The sequence below is a fragment of the Phyllobates terribilis genome, unplaced genomic scaffold (genome assembly GCF_046119375.1).
Source record: "Phyllobates terribilis strain yellow unplaced genomic scaffold, ASM4611937v1 Scaffold_3__8_contigs__length_932513732, whole genome shotgun sequence".
NCBI lineage: Eukaryota > Metazoa > Chordata > Amphibia > Anura > Dendrobatidae > Phyllobates > Phyllobates terribilis.
In genome coordinates, this window is record NW_027362763.1 from 863,186,345 (window position 1) to 863,201,465 (window position 15,121).

At 39.3% G+C, this 15,121-nt stretch overlaps 1 protein-coding gene across 1 annotated transcript in view; it reads right to left on the reverse strand.

Moving 5' to 3' along the window:
• Positions 1-764: 764 nt before the first annotated feature.
• The window catches only part of CRIM1 (cysteine rich transmembrane BMP regulator 1), an 869,940-nt gene continuing 855,583 nt past the window's right edge, over positions 765-15,121 (reverse strand). The window contains exons 14-17 of the mRNA XM_073672628.1: positions 9,690-9,884; positions 8,023-8,142; positions 6,978-7,165; positions 765-4,340 (exon numbers count right to left, since the gene is read on the reverse strand). Coding sequence (XP_073528729.1) covers positions 4,164-4,340; positions 6,978-7,165; positions 8,023-8,142; positions 9,690-9,884 — 680 coding nt within the window. The 3' untranslated portion in view covers positions 765-4,163. The remainder of the gene's footprint in view (positions 4,341-6,977; positions 7,166-8,022; positions 8,143-9,689; positions 9,885-15,121) is intronic.

Sequence of the window (15,121 nt, forward strand, 5' to 3'; positions counted from 1 at the left end):
GCAAGGTGATGATACTGGAACTTTTGTTTGGTGCCGTTCCAATGAGATTTATAAAGATGACCGCATGAAGAGAACATGCAAATTTCCACAGTCATTGATGATATGGGGCTGCATGTCAGGTAAAGGCACTGGGGAGATGGCTGTCATTACATCTTCAATAAATGCCCAAGTTTACATTGATATTTTGGACAGTTTTCTTATCCCATCAATTGAAAGGGGATGATGACATAATTTTTCAAGATGATAATGCATCCTGCCATAGAGCAAAAACTGTGAAAATATTCCTTGAGAGAAGACACGTAAGGTCAATGTCATGGCCTGCAAATAGTCCGGATCTCAATCCAATTGAAAATCTGTGGTGGAAGTTGAAGAAAATGGTCCATGACAAGCTCCAACCTGCAAAGCTGATCTGGCAACAGCAATCAGAGAAAGTTGGAGCCAGATTGACGAAGAGTACTGTTTGTCACTCATTAAGTCCATGCCTCAGAGATTGCAAGCTGTTATTAAAGCCAGAGGTGGTGCAACATAATACTAGTGATGTTTTGGAGTGTTCTTTTGTGTGTTTGCTTTTCATGATTCCATAATTTTTTCCTCAGAATTGAGTGATTCCATAATTTTTTCCCTTGGCTTGGTCTGAAAAAAATAACCCTTACTGAGTACGACATTTTTAATCTTGATTTCTTTTAGTGTTTCTTAAAGCCATAAAGTTGCCATTTGAAATGACTTTAGTTTTGTGCCATGTCTGTGATCTGCTTTTTTTCAACAACATTAGACAACTGAATGAACATCCTCCGAGCCCGGTGATTCCATAATTTTTGCTAGGGGTTGTACGTAATTTTTCAGTTAAATAGCAGTTTTACCTGCAACCCTTAACTATAAAATCAATTTGCTATAAACCAGGTGGCCATTCGGTGTGGGGCTGATCTGAAAGAAGTCTCTATGATCCTTAGTGCACTAGTCTATGACTAGAAATAGACCACACAAATAAAATTTACATGGGAGGTAGACGAGGAGGAAACCTTTGCCATCCAAAAAGAATATTAGGACCAAAGACTAAAGTTTCTTTTAAACACCCTAGTAAAAAAGGTGGTCTGAACAGGCAAAGATGCAGTTAGTAGAAGAAATGTTGGGTGAAGAACCTGATACCAACATTTAGGTAGTGGACAACTCATCATTATAGAACATACTTCATTGAGGAATCTGTGGAACCATCTGTCAAATGATTATACTTCAGCAAACAGTGGACATTGTAATATGGACATGAACATAAAAAATCTAAAAATCCACTGAGAAATGGCACAGTTTTTTAAAATGGTAAAAAAATAACTCTCCCAAGACAATGTCAAAGCCTGGTAGACAATTATGACATTTCTGCTGGAGGTTGTTTCTGCCAAGTAGGAATACCAGATTAGATATTATTTTTGCAGATTCTATGACTTTACATGTGGTGTCTCTTGATTTTCATGACTATGTATTTTCTGCATTTATATTGTAAAATATATCAAACCTTAACAGCCTCTAATCTACTAATACACATTGCATCCACACATTACCGTGTGTACAATCAGTTACAGTTGTGCTTTGGCCACACGTGGGATCTCTAATTTACATTTCATCTGGTATTTCCTCGTAATAGTGAAGCTCAACATCTGAGGAAACGTCAGGTGCTAGTAGGATGATTCCACCAATGTGTATGTTGGATTATTTTTTTGTTTTGGGAATAGAAAATATCCCAAGGCAATGGCCACATTTCATCATTGCCCTCATGAAGGCAGGGGAGCAATTTAGGGTTGTTTTTACCAATTGATATAGAACTGCTACCAAGCCCTCATTTAGACATCCGTTTTTCACAGATGTGTTCTATCCGTGTTTTTCACAAATAGAACACAAATCCATTATAGTCTATGGGGCTGTTCACATGTCTGTGCTTTTTTGAGACCATATGTTTGCAATATGGCCAAACACTGATGAAAATTGGATTCAAAACACTAAAGGATCTCAGACTGTTTTTCGCATAAGTGAAAAATCATGGATGCCTGAATGAGGCCTTCTGTCACTCTGCCTTCTTGTGATACCTATGCCTATTTGGGAAAATATGGAGAGGAGAAACATACGGGGAGCCAATGTTCATGAGCAAGGCATAAGCCTTTCAAACGTCCCAAAAGTCTTTTTCCTCTGATATTGTGGCAATGTATTCCTTCCTTATCTGACTCAACTGAATTCTACCCTCACAATAGCAAACAACCAAGTCCAGCTCCTGGGCTTGTCCAGCAAAACATAGCAAAACAGAAGAATATACTGTATAATAAATTAAAGGCCCGTCCCCCCAACTCAATATCCAAAGTAGCAGGACTTTTGCTTATTGCTGAAGTCACTGGTTTTTAGTTTCACACAGACAGATACACACATTTTACATAATCCATATTCACGCAAATACACGTGAACTGGTACAGAGACAAAAAGCACACACAAACACAAAATTAAAGTAAAACAGTAGGTAGAATAAAAAAATGCCTGCATCCTTTTCTGAACTGACAAGCAGTTAAGCATTGGTATGGAATGCTGGTTTTTAATGTATCTTTTACGGGTAAATTTCTCTTTCTTGGTTAAAAATACATTCAACATGAAAAAAAAAACATATAAAATTATATATATATATTTTATATATATATATATATATATATATACAAATACTTTGTCATTTCAGCATAATATACATTTACATAAATATTCCTATAATGCTTAAGTTTGAAGAAGCATGATCTCCTTTTATCTTACTTTTTTTGTAACTTTTTTTTTATTTTTAACTCAGCTTTGAAAAAAAGGTGCTTGAATACTATAAAATGAAGCAACTCCAAAAATAGGGTAGCAGTATTCTAATCAGTAACTTAAAAAAAATCAAACAAAAATAATGAAGATAAAAATGAAAATAAATGGAATCGAAAAAAATCCTCTGCTCCCTCCCCTCGCCCCATCTCAACTTGTTTGAAGCACAAGTTATTTTTTTATTTCCAGCGAGCTGATGCCGATGGCCTTCAATTCTTTAAATTGCCTCTCCAACATCAGCAAAAGTTAATAACAATTTCAATCCTTCTCTTGGTAGCGCAAAAAAAAAAATGCAACAAAAGTCACACACATATGTTCACACACGCACGCACAAAAAAAAAAATAGATTCAACAACAACACCCCGTTATAAAAGAAATATTAGAACAGTATTTGGTGAAGTTCTTAAAATGTTCTACTTAAATACTGCTCTCAGAAGAAATAAAAAATAAAAATCCAGTGCTCAGATATAGATATATATTTATATATGAAAAAACACCTACTAAGCCCTCAGTCATTTTACCTTAATCCAACTGGCCAATCACTAAAAAAACAAAATAAAATTGAGATATATAAAAAAGCAGCACATTTCTATTGTTCTAGAACCTTACCCACCATGTCTACCTTACTGCAGCTATCATCTGCTTTTTGCATGTGTATAACATCATTGTATGTATTGTTCATGTGAAGAGAGATCAGCTTAGAAAAAGAATTATTTGCAGCTTGAACATGGCTGTGATTTGTACATAGCATCCTTTGTGTACGACAACCTGTAGCAAAATTTGTAAAGATCACTCCATTTTCAGCATTGTTTTCTTGTGGTATAGATTCTGAGATGCAGGAGAAGTCAATGTCTTTGAATGGGGCAAGGGCACTGCCATTCTCACTGGTGTGTTACCACTGGTGTAACTCTGTGAGACGAAATCTGGTGCCCCTCTACACATATTCACCTTCCTCCTGCTTTCGATTAAGCTCTCGTGACCTCTCCTTTGTCGGTACCCCAAACTACGCCCCCAACCAACCTGAAAAAAAGAAAACATCTCTACAGCTATGTTACAAGCAGATACGCATATGCCAGTTCTCCAAACTTTGGTTCTAAGAAAACACTTGGTCAGTTGTTACAAAGGGAAAGTGGGAATGTTTGTTTTGGCACATTGCAGGAGACCAGAGTTCATCTCCATAAGGTCTCGACTGTACATGTCACACAATCCAATAAGCAAGTGCACGGTTCTAGTTTTTTTTGTTGTATAGCAGGTTTCAGTCTTTTTCCCATCCTCTTGTCTGTTTTATTTTCCTTTTCTCTAAAGGAAAATCCATGTGATAGCAGTCTTGGCGTTCCTCACACAGTTTGATAGAAATTATCTGCCTGGAGGTTGTTCTGTTTTTGCATACTGTAGAAGCCACTGTATCTAGAGTCTGGGTCAGCCATTCTTAGCATCCGTTGCGAGCTGTCCACTTGTACCTTAGTCCCTTTCTTGCAGTCCACATACACCAACTGGTTGTTCAGACAGGTCGGCTGTTGGACATAGAAAAGTTCACATTTAACATTTGTACACGTTTCTCACTGGTTACGCAGCAGTAACATGCAGCACTTTGAGATAAAAATTCTGAAAGTTATTCTAAGGCCACAGTTATAAAGCGGGCCATACACATTAGATGACCGTGGCCATATGATGTTTCAGCCGATCGTTCCACCAACAATCATCTCAATCTCCAATGGAGGAGAGCGAATTCAGCCGAGGAGCGGCTTATCTTCAAGAGAACAATGTGATTGACAGTCCAAAATCAGACATGCGTGATCAACATCTCTCTTGATCATCAGTAGGCCAGCACTCCCATACACATAAGACTGTAGGCCTAACCCATCGATATCGGCCCGTTCGGCCTACATTAGTCTAATGTTTATGGGGGCCTTAACAATTAGGCCAATTCAATAGGCTAAACTTTATCAAGGAGGAAGAGAGTGATCATGTATGGGGAGCAGAAGACAAGATCTCCAAGAAGAAAAGATGGAAGAGGGTGTAAGGGAGATCTATGGTGCAAGTTTGAATAGTGAGAAAAAGTTGTTTAAACTGGAAAGTTTTTAATTTTGGACCTTGTGGAGTGTGTCAATGACTGCCTTCTGGACATCTGTTAAGTCAGCAGTCTTCCCCATGATTGTGGAGCCTACTGAAACAGACTAAGGGACCTTTTTAAAAGCTTAGAAAGCCTTTGCAGGTGTTTTTTTGTTAATTATTTTAGTTTGCTGAGATAATGACTTTTGTGTTTTAATTGGCTGTAAGCGATAACCATCAACATTAACAGAAATAAACACTTGAAATAGATCACTCTGTTTGTAATGACTCTATATAATATATGAGTTTCACTTTTTGTATTGAAGAACTGAAATAAATTAAGTTTTTGATGATATTCCAATTTTGTGAGATGCACCTGTATGTCTACACAGGGATTTGTAAGAGTCATATGTCAAAAATTTCTTTGAAAAATATCTCCAAAAGACACTGCAAAATGTGGTGTGAATGCACCATAAGGGGAGTCATGGAGCATGTTCATGGAACCTGGGTCGCCAACAATCCACTCTGTTCTGACTATTATTGTCAATACAGATCTAGGGCAGCAGACTTTCAGAGCCTAGCCATGGCTCAGAAAGACCCTTATGGTGACATTATTTCTAGGCAAAAAAATAAAAATAGTATGTACATGTAATCTGCATACTGTATAACAATAGGTATTGCTGCCGAACATATTTTTATCTGTTCATGCGTGGAATGGGTTAAGAACACAGTAAAAATGCTAACATTCCCTTGAAACACCTAAATCTTGTGTTCCCCTGTGGAATGTTCTGAATGTGACAGTGTGAGCAGACATGCAAAGCGAGAAGCAGTATTGCCTTGGGCCGAAATTCAAATATTCACGATATTAGGTTTCTACTCGACTGCTTTAACCTACTCCTCTTCCACAAGGCAAAAGGAGATATACACTTCTCTATAAACCTGTGTTGTACAATGTAATCACGCGTCTGGCCTTGCATTTAATGATAGACACTTGGCTTTTTTAAAGCCGGCGATAGAAAATTAAATGAATTTATGAAGAACCAGTCATCACTTGCTCAAAAAAGTTGAGTTAAATACCTTATAGAAATACCCAATCTCCACTGATTCTACCACTCTTTACTGTTTTGCAATGAGTCACTCCATTGCATGGATATTCACATTCGTTTTGGAGCACACTATGTGAAATCTCTGCTTTGCAGTCCAACTGGGCATTTTTTCATAGTCTTCTCTGTGGGCGTGAGCTTTCACCCCTCCCTGCCAGATGCTGCCAATCACAGCTGAGTAGAATCTGAGACTGACAGGCTGCTAGTTCAGCTGTGATTGGCAGGGTCTGAGAGGGAGAGGTGATAGGGCCCACCCCCAGAGAAGACTCTAAAGAAATGCGCAGCTGGGCTGCAAAGTAGAGATTTCACATACTGTGCTCCAGAAGAAACAAATGTGAACATGTCTGCAATAGAGTGATGCAGCGGAAAAAGGAAAAGAGTGGCAGAACCAGGAGACCTCAGAGATTTTTATAAGATATTTAACTAAAAATTTTTGAACAAAGAGGTCCTGGATGCCTTTCATGAAAAACATAATACAATTTATAGGTACTACATTCTGTGATGGGATACTGATCCAGGGGACAAGCATGATTGACGGGAAGGAATTTTTCCCCTAATATGGGGCAATTAGCATCTGTCTCATGGGTTTTTTCGTTAAAATGAGCCGTGGTGGGTAAGCATAAGCTTCATGGAAAATCAATGCATTGAGAGTTTATTTCTATTATACTACGGATAGGATGATTAACTGTAATTAAAGGGCTAGTCTCATGGAGACCTCAACCGTGTGTCACATTATGGCAGACTGAGAGCCTCTGTCTGAGTGGTTATCATTCTGGAGAATTTGGGACATTGAAAGACCCATTCTTTGCTATGTCGTACCATTTTTGATGGACATCTAATGCTTTCAAGAACACACTACAGCTCTGTCATGATTACAATGTCCTATATTATTCCTATGTATTGTATAAATGTAAAGCACGAAAAAAAAAGTTTAGTAAATAGCAGAAATAGTGTACAATATATGACATGTATCTAAAATACATAAGAACATTGTACCTTTGTAGGCGTCTGGTAGCAGGGTACTGGAATCCATTGCTTTTTCTTATTGATAAGAAGAAGGACTATGATAATAATCAAAGCTGTCAATATTGGGATTGCTACCCATGCAACTGAGTGCAGAGAGTTGTCCTCGCTTGGCTGAGGCCGGTCTCCTTCCCTGTAGTTCACTTTAAGATGACCCAGTTCTAAAAGAATAAATTGTAAGAAGATGATTACTTAGGAGAAGCATCAATATGTCACCCACCGACAATATTAAAAGGGTATAGAGGTCGCCACGTACTCATAGAAGCTGGATTATGTTGTTCTGTACAGCCGTCACTGAGTTATTGTAAAATCTTTATTTTATTCCTAATACACACTGATTTGGGTTTATGTGCCAAACTACATATGAATATATATGCAGTTCAAAATAGGATAGCCGCAATAAACCATTTACCCAGAAGACAGCAAGTTCCCAAGAGACAGCTGTGCTCCTGGGCAGGTTTCCCTGTAAAGAACAGTAACACAAGGCCAAGAATTGGGCACACTAATATGGCAGGTCTACTTGCTTCTATTTCAGGCTGCTATAATGGTATATGTTTGATATGAGGCAATTTTACATAGAGTTATTTCATCATGATGTCCCCTAGCGAGCCTTTACTCTGGATCAACTGCACACAGTAATACTAATAGGGTTAGCTAAACTTCTACCAATTATACCAATGTAAGTTAGTGCATATTGCATTGTGATAGGACCCAAACAGAACCCTAAACCAAAAGGGCCACATTCTGCAATTTCTTTACCCAACACCTGGGGATGGTAACTGGGATCTGAAGACGTGTCTGGACAGAGGTATTTCGAGCACAGACTTAAGGTCTTAAGGTCACGTTTTTAATACACAGCAAAGGTCCTTGAATAACGATTCTGGTTGTCAAATTTCAACACATGAAAAAAGGAATACTTACGTTGTCTGTACATACAATAGATTCTGCTGCATATGGGCTATACGTCATAAATAACTGGTGACCTGAAAGCCCCTGAGAAACTGTATGAGGCCCTCACCTCTATGGTGGTGAATGTCATTCTCACTTGGTGTTGGCCAATGCATAAAGTCATGTTCGTTTCTTCCTCGGTGATTTGTCTTCTCAATAGGGATGTTGGTGGGTTCAGGAATATACATTTCTGCAAAACACAAACTCTATTTATGCACCCACTTTGCTTTTTAAAATGCAACCCTGCCATTCTAGCTATGAGCAAAGTGATTGTCTCATGACGAGATCCCAGGTTTATTTGCCCAAATAGGGGACTTGGACGTTAGAAAGAAGCCCACCCGTATGAGCCAGCAGATAGAGCCACTTTGTGATTCATTTTTATCTGTGCACACCTACACTTATGCGCTGATGGTAACTTGGAAAATGAAATTTAAGTGTACAAGTCTATAGGGAAAGACTAAAAAAGAAAAGCAGTATAAGCTTTATTGATAGTTCTAAAATAAAATATTATCTACCAGTCCAATCCTAGTCTACAATAGAGACTTACCATGGCTGCAGTGGGTTCAGGTGGGCAAATACAATAAGTTAATGGTTATGTTACACTAACAGAAAAGATAAAACATATAGTAGAAATGTATTTTTAAAAACAAGCAAAACGCTTATTTTGTCGGGTAAAATGATCTTTTAGTTTGCACAAAAGATCATTGTTCTCAACAGTGCATCGTCCTGTGTAAACAGGAGCTGTGCTGCCGAGAACAATGGCAGGTTATAAGCCATGAACGATCTATTACAGTTTGTTCAGTCTGTATCTAATGAGTGGTCAGCCTGCATAAATAGGCTATTAAAAAAAAGTCATAGTTGTGCTTTATTCCACTGCCGGAGTGTTATCACTAACACATGTTCCCTTTCCGTAGTAAATAATTACCGTCTGCTGTCTTCATCTGTTCTTGGCACTGCTCTGGTTGTCTTCTGCAGGTTGTGACCTGCCGGATTGCTCCAGTGTTTGGTGGGAGATCCGGAAGTCACAATTCGATGTAAGTCTATGAGAGCCAGAACGAGGCCAGAACGCAGGTCTCATAGACTTACACTGAACGCTTGTGACCGTTTCCTCTGACTTCTGGTCAGTCAGGGGCTGCAATCACAAAAAGGTGGGAAGGGATTGGAGCGGTGCTGGGAAGAGCAGAAGATGGCAGGTGCTAAGTATTTTACTACAGGCATTAGTGATACCACTCCAGTGGTGAAACAAAAGTCAGAGAGGTGCTTTAAATAACCACCGACTGGCAAGTATTGCGCAGAGTAAGGTCACCATAATAATAAAAATTTCCATTTTTTTTATGTGGCCATTATTTTTACGTGAAGAGTAGCCCTGCATGATGTGCTATTTTTCCAACTAAATGTGGAGAAATTTACCTTACTATCTACTTTTTATGTATACCAGCAAATCATTTTAAATTGTGATAAATTAGAAAACTTGATCCCCACATCCAACAGTTGCCTATTTAAAAATGCAGGAGGGTTGCAGCTCCGGACTATAATAAAGGCTGTAACTTCATACGCAATACGTAATGCAATTACTTTTAATTAATTCACAAAGATAATTTACCTTTTATGCGGCTTTTTTATGTGTGTGTGTATATACAGTATGTAAAATTATCCTTGAAAGTCCCCAGGAACCAAACTCCTACTGGACACAAAATCAGCCTTCTTAAAAAGGATGCAACAGGCAGATATTGTTACCTGGACACATGGGACAGCAGCTCCCTTCCACGTTTATTGGCTCTACACAGGGCAATGGTGGGCAGCTGACTGTGGAGCAGAGGGTCTGTCCTTGCAAACAGTAGCAGTGTGTGCAGCTGTCGATGTCCCATCTCTCTTCGTCTGCATAGGTCTTCCCGTTGAAATGGCAGACGACTTTCTTTGGAATTGTATCCTCTGTGATGACAAACAGTTATACACAAAAGAGCTTTAAATACTGTATGAAACTCACATGCAACAACGTAATACCTGGAACAATTTGGTCAGTATGTGCCCACACAGTTCTACTTTAACACATATCTAACTAATCAAAATCATGTACAGACATTTATTTCTGTAGCTCTGATTATCTATCATTTTGGCAACTTCTACTGTACAGCACAGTAATATAAAAAAAAAATTATGCAAAGAAATAAAATGTAAAGTACATCTTGAAAACCTGCATTTAAGGGGAATCTGTCATCAGGGTTTTGCGACCCCATCTGAGAGCAGCATAATGTTGAGGCAGAGACTCTGATTCCAGAGATGTGTCACTTACTGGGCTGTTTGCTGCACTTTTGATAAAATCACAGTTTTATCCGCTGTAGATTTTCTGAATGCTGAGCTGTGTATAACCCCGCCCTCCAACTGATTGGCAGCTTTCTGTGTACACTGTGCAAAGGCAGAAAGCTGCCAATCAGTGGTGGGGGTGGGGTTATACACAGCTCATGAATATGAGAAAGTAAAGGACAGCAAGTGTACTTGTCCTTTAGCGATAATCTCTTACTGATAAATGTAATTGTATCTAAACTACAGCAAGCAGCCCAGTAAATGAGACTGCTTGAATCAGGGACACTTTCTCTACATTATGCTACTCTCAAATTAGGTGGCAAAAACTTGGTGACAGATTCCCTTTAAATGGAATCTGTCAGTAGGATCAACCCTCCTAAGCTATGTATATGGGCATGTAGGTAAAAGGAAGCGGAATAAAATGATAATACCTTGGTATCTGCGATCTTATGTCTTATTCCAGAGATATCCACATTTTTCTTAATATGTCATTGAGTTGTTAAGATTTATGGGCCAGACACTGATCTACATGAGAATACCCGACAATCTGCCTCCAGAGATCATTTTATATAAAAGGTGGCATTACCTGTGTGACATATGATGGCCGCTCTCTGCTCTCCTGATCTCACTGCAGAGCTGTGTGTGATTATACCTGACACATCTGCAGGCTCCTCTCAGCTTCCATCTCACAGGCAGACAGGGTTACAATATTGTTGCAATACAGCAGAGCTGTGAGAGCTGCAGCTGCTAACGTGTTTGTATGAGACAAAGTTCAGTTCCACTGTATTGTGTTAGCTACACGTCTCACACTGGTAACTCCCCCTTTCATGTAAAATAAGGTCTGGAGGTGGAGTCTCATTTAGATCAGTGTCCGGTTCTAAACCGCTGATTTACATATAAGAAAAATGTGGATTTCTCTGGAGTAAAACATTGGATTTAAGATATCAAGGTGTCATTTTATTCAGCATCCTATGACCTACATGCCCATACAGATGGCTTAGGAGGGTTGATCCTACTGATAGATGCCCTTTAAGGCAAGCACAGTAAAAAACACCTTGCTATATTAATCTTAGATACATTTTAACCCATCTCTTCAGAACAGCTTGCAGCCTGCAATGGTGCCTCTGCCACCTCGCTACTACCACAGCCGCCGCTTCACCAACACTAGAGCTGTCAAAACCCCCGACCCTACTGTCTCCTTCCCCATTATCCTATAGAATGTAAGCCCGCAAGGGCAGGGCCCTCTCCCCTAGCTACCTGTCTGTCACTATTAGTTTGTTCATTGTAATTTGGACTTGTGATTTGTATGTAACTCCTTCTCATGTACAGCACCATGGAATCAATGGTGCCATAAAAATAAACAACAACAATAATAATTTTAGTGATTCTGAAATGTTGCCCTTTCTGTACCAGACATGAACTAATCACACTGCTTAACAAAACAGTTGATGAATACAAGAATTTGAGTTCTGCCATATGTCCTTTATTAATATATTTTAGCTTATTGAGTAACAGTAAAAGAAGAAGGAATCATCAATACAGTATGTTCGCACATAGTCTTTTAGACACTTGTGAATCTGGAGAGTTTTTAAAGTTTCCACATTAGATTTTTTTATGCAAAAAGAAATAGTCTGATTTTTATCCATGTGCTATATTTTAATTTCATCCCTTTTTTCAGTCCATGTGACCGTCTCTACCATCTGCGTGTTATTCGTTTTTCTTGTATGAGAAAAAAAACAAACCGAGATCGAAACACATTGCACAGACTGGCTGGCGGTTCTCCCGACCCAAGTATGACAGCTGCATAGAAATACATGAAGCTGTCACGCTCGGGGCGGGAGAGCCACCAGCCAGTTTGTGCACTGTGTTCCGACCTCGGTCTGATTTATACAGCAGTCTGAATGCGCCCTTACACAGCACACAAATGCAGCACAGATTGCATTTGTGTGTTGTCCGTTTGCTTTTTTCCACAGAATCATGAGTGTTTGGTCTACAAAAAATGACTCCTGCAAATACCATAATACTAAAATGGGTACAAGTTCTATTCGCCAAAAAAAAAAAAGTATAGAACATGATGAAACTCAGACATGTAGAGTCTGAAATTTGAATACAGAAATACTTTGGGAGTATCTAAGGCTTTGTGCCGCATTTATGAAAATAAGTGGCAGAAGTGTCGCTAGTGGCACCTATTCAGATATTTTCTTTCATTATAGCATGCATTATAAAAATGACACCAGTAATCTGATTGGTTGCTTAGTCATCACCATTGCACGACTTTCATCAAAGAGCCCTGTCTTAATGCCAGAGAATTGCCTTTCTTACTTTATGTAGACTCCTGTGGTCTCTCCCCTAAAATGCGAAAGCTGTGCACTTAGATTTTTCCAAAGTGATTGTTTCACAGCAAGACAAAAACCAAAGTCAGAACAAACCCATTTGAAAGTGACATAGAAATACCTGTAATGGCTAGACTATATCTACTAATGGATGTACTGCCAGCCATGACTTTAGAGCTCCGCTTCCTTTATGGGTAAAGACTCAGCTCTACTGTAAGGAAATCAACAACCTCTTGGGCTAATCTTCAGTCACTTATTAGTTGTGTTTGCAGAGTAACTTATAAGATGCTACATCACAGTCCGAATTAAAGATACTCTAGATTCTGGTCTTCATCCATGACAGGCACAGCAGTTCCTAAGTCATTATTAAATTGATGCTTCTACTGTGACAAATTCTTCCTGGGTCTATTTAAACAAGATGTAAATCTGCTCAAAAAATTATTCTTATTACACACATGTGCAACCGCCGAGTTGAACGGACCCTAATAGGGCACCTAAAGGCTTCCATAGTGCCTGGCTGTTTTTCCATATGGATTCATATCTGATAGATTCATATGAACAAAATTGTGAATGCTCTATTGAAATGATCCCCAATCTTTCTGACGTTGCGAGCCACATTTAGCTCTGAGAGAGGGTCAAAAGCCACATCCCGACGTCCCTCACCCTTCTCCATCCAACGGTAGTGACATTCAACTCCCGCCTCCCCCACAGAACCCCCACTATCAATACAATGATATCCAAAGCTATCCCACCAAAATCACACCAAGGTAGTATACTTGCATCCAGGGGTTCCCACCTTACCCTCATTCGGTGTTCTTGCATCAAGCATTCCCACCACACTATCACATCCAACTCCAAGCACCCCCTCTATCTGGTAGTATCATCTTAAGTCCAGCTTACCACTTGCTTAATTTATCTCTCCAACTATGAGGCCAGTATTTGCAGATCCATATCTGCTCTTCTATGTGAGTCTACTCACAAATGTCACCACCTGGAGATCTGCAATTCAAGATGGCAGACAGCCGTGAGCCACACATCATGGGTACCCGAGCTACAGGTTGGGGATCCCTGCTCTATCGGATGCTATACAGCAGCCTTTCACCTTAATATGGCGCTGTACAAAGTAGTATGGGGTAGAAGGGCCTTGTGCAGGAGGTGTAATAATACAGATTTTAGATTGTTTATGGCCTGATATTTAATGCACAGGAGGTAATAGTGCCATAAATATGAGCCAATCTGGACCTTTGGAAATTATTGATATATGAACAAGCTACAGTTCAGTGTGTTAAATAACAACATCAACAATTGCTTGCTTTGTAAAACAGGCATCACGCAGAGCAGCGAGCAGACGCAAATGAAAGTAGGACAAATCACTGTATAGAAAATATTGAAAGTTAGTGAGCTGAAAGGTCATTTTAATATGAAGTAGCAGCGTTAGATTGTAGTTTCAGGGAAGTGCAGCAGCCGTTCTGTCTGTCTTATTATCTCAAATGAAATGAACAGCAGGTGTGGAATGCCTATGGCAGCAATGAGCATGCAGAGCGGCACAGCTAGTGACAGACATCCATATCATATCATCTGCGGCACTGTTTCAAATTTGGTCATGTCTGCACTTTAGCATCTAAGACTGAAAAACGTTTCACCACTAAATGACACTGCATCATTGCTGCCTTTTTATTAGGGTGGATATTTATTCTTGTTTGCTTACAATGCTATTCTTTTCATTCCATTCTGGAATATCTGAGTGAAACACTTCAGATAAACATCTGCTGTCACTTCCATAGAATATATATTAAAACCTAGCATTTATCTACACAAAAGACATCTTTATGTTATGTTAATACAGTCTGAGAACCCAGTACCTGAGGCATATACGCCAGGTCAAGAGAATATTACTAGGACAGTGATTAAATGGTGTCACTGGTATCGTTCTACATGTTTTGTTGTTTTCTAACTCAACTTACTAAAAAGGACCTGTCACTTCTTAAAAAAATTGGGTTAAATACCTTTTAAAACTACCTGAGCACCCCAGATTCTGCTGCTCTTTTCCGTTTTGTGCTGCGTCGCTCCATTGCAGAGATATTCTCATTTGTTGCTTTTGGAGTGCAATATGTGAAATCTCTGCTTTGCAGTCCAACTGGGCATTTCTTCAAAGTCTTTTCTGGGAGCATGCGCTTTCACCCCTCTCTCCCAGATGCTGCCATTCAGAGTTTGGCAGCTGATCTAGCAGTATCAAATGCTGTCTAGCTTTGATAGGCAGCATTTGGGAAGAAGGGTGAAAGTGCACAGCCCCAGGGAAGACTATGAAGAAATACCCAGTTGAACTACAAGCAAAGATTTCACATAGTGAGCTCCCAAAGCAACAAATGTTAATATCTCTGTAACGAAGTGATGCAGCGCAAAACAGAAAACAGTGGCAGAATCAAGGGGAGCTGAGGGATTTTTACATGCCATTCAAATCAATTTCTTTGAGCAAGTGGCAGGTTCTATTCAATTGGTATCTGTATTGTGTCGAGTCAACAGATCATAACT